The following is a 496-nucleotide window of genomic DNA, read 5'->3' on the forward strand; positions in this document are numbered from 1 at the left end:
ATCCACATTGAATCCACACGAAAAATGAATATCATTAACAGGGTGTTGTAACTGTATGGGCCCCGTCCGCCGTCTTCGGATCCTTAGCTCTGATGGCTGCCGGTCTAGCTGCTTTACTGCCAGAAACTAAAGACTGCGATCTTCCCGAAACGAATGAAATCCCACAAAGTCGCCAAAGGAAAAATTCGCAAGATCCTGCCGATTCTTTGGAAATGAAAACTGGAGTACCAAATTGCAGCTTCGATCCCGACATCGACCAGAGCGAAACGGACAATGGGCGTTCGTGATTTCGGATCCTGATGTTGTTTTGTTTTGCAGATTATCTTTAACAATACGTATATAGAAGAAAGTGACTGTGATGGTTTTAGGTCATTAGAAGTTTTTCATAAAAGGAAAAGTAAGCAAGATAAAGTAAAATGCCAAAGGATTAAACAACGAAAGACTGTAGATTCGTTATTGTACAAATAGTGCCATTCATGTTAAAAGGCACTCATCT

The 496-nt window shown here is 40.9% G+C and overlaps 1 protein-coding gene across 4 annotated transcripts in view; it reads left to right on the top strand.

The window, feature by feature from the left end:
• LOC119585220 (organic cation transporter protein-like) overlaps positions 1-490 on the top strand; it is a 16,938-nt gene extending 16,448 nt beyond the window's left edge. For 3 of the 4 annotated variants that reach the window (XM_037933873.1, XM_037933875.1, XM_037933874.1), the window contains exon 12: positions 34-490. In XM_037933873.1, coding sequence (XP_037789801.1) covers positions 34-51 — 18 coding nt within the window. In that variant the 3' untranslated portion in view covers positions 52-490. The remainder of the gene's footprint in view (positions 1-33) is intronic. The other variant, XM_037933876.1, reaches the window with a different exon arrangement.
• The last annotated feature ends 6 nt before the right edge of the window (positions 491-496 follow it).

Source organism: Penaeus monodon, chromosome 19 (assembly GCF_015228065.2).
Source record: "Penaeus monodon isolate SGIC_2016 chromosome 19, NSTDA_Pmon_1, whole genome shotgun sequence".
NCBI lineage: Eukaryota > Metazoa > Arthropoda > Malacostraca > Decapoda > Penaeidae > Penaeus > Penaeus monodon.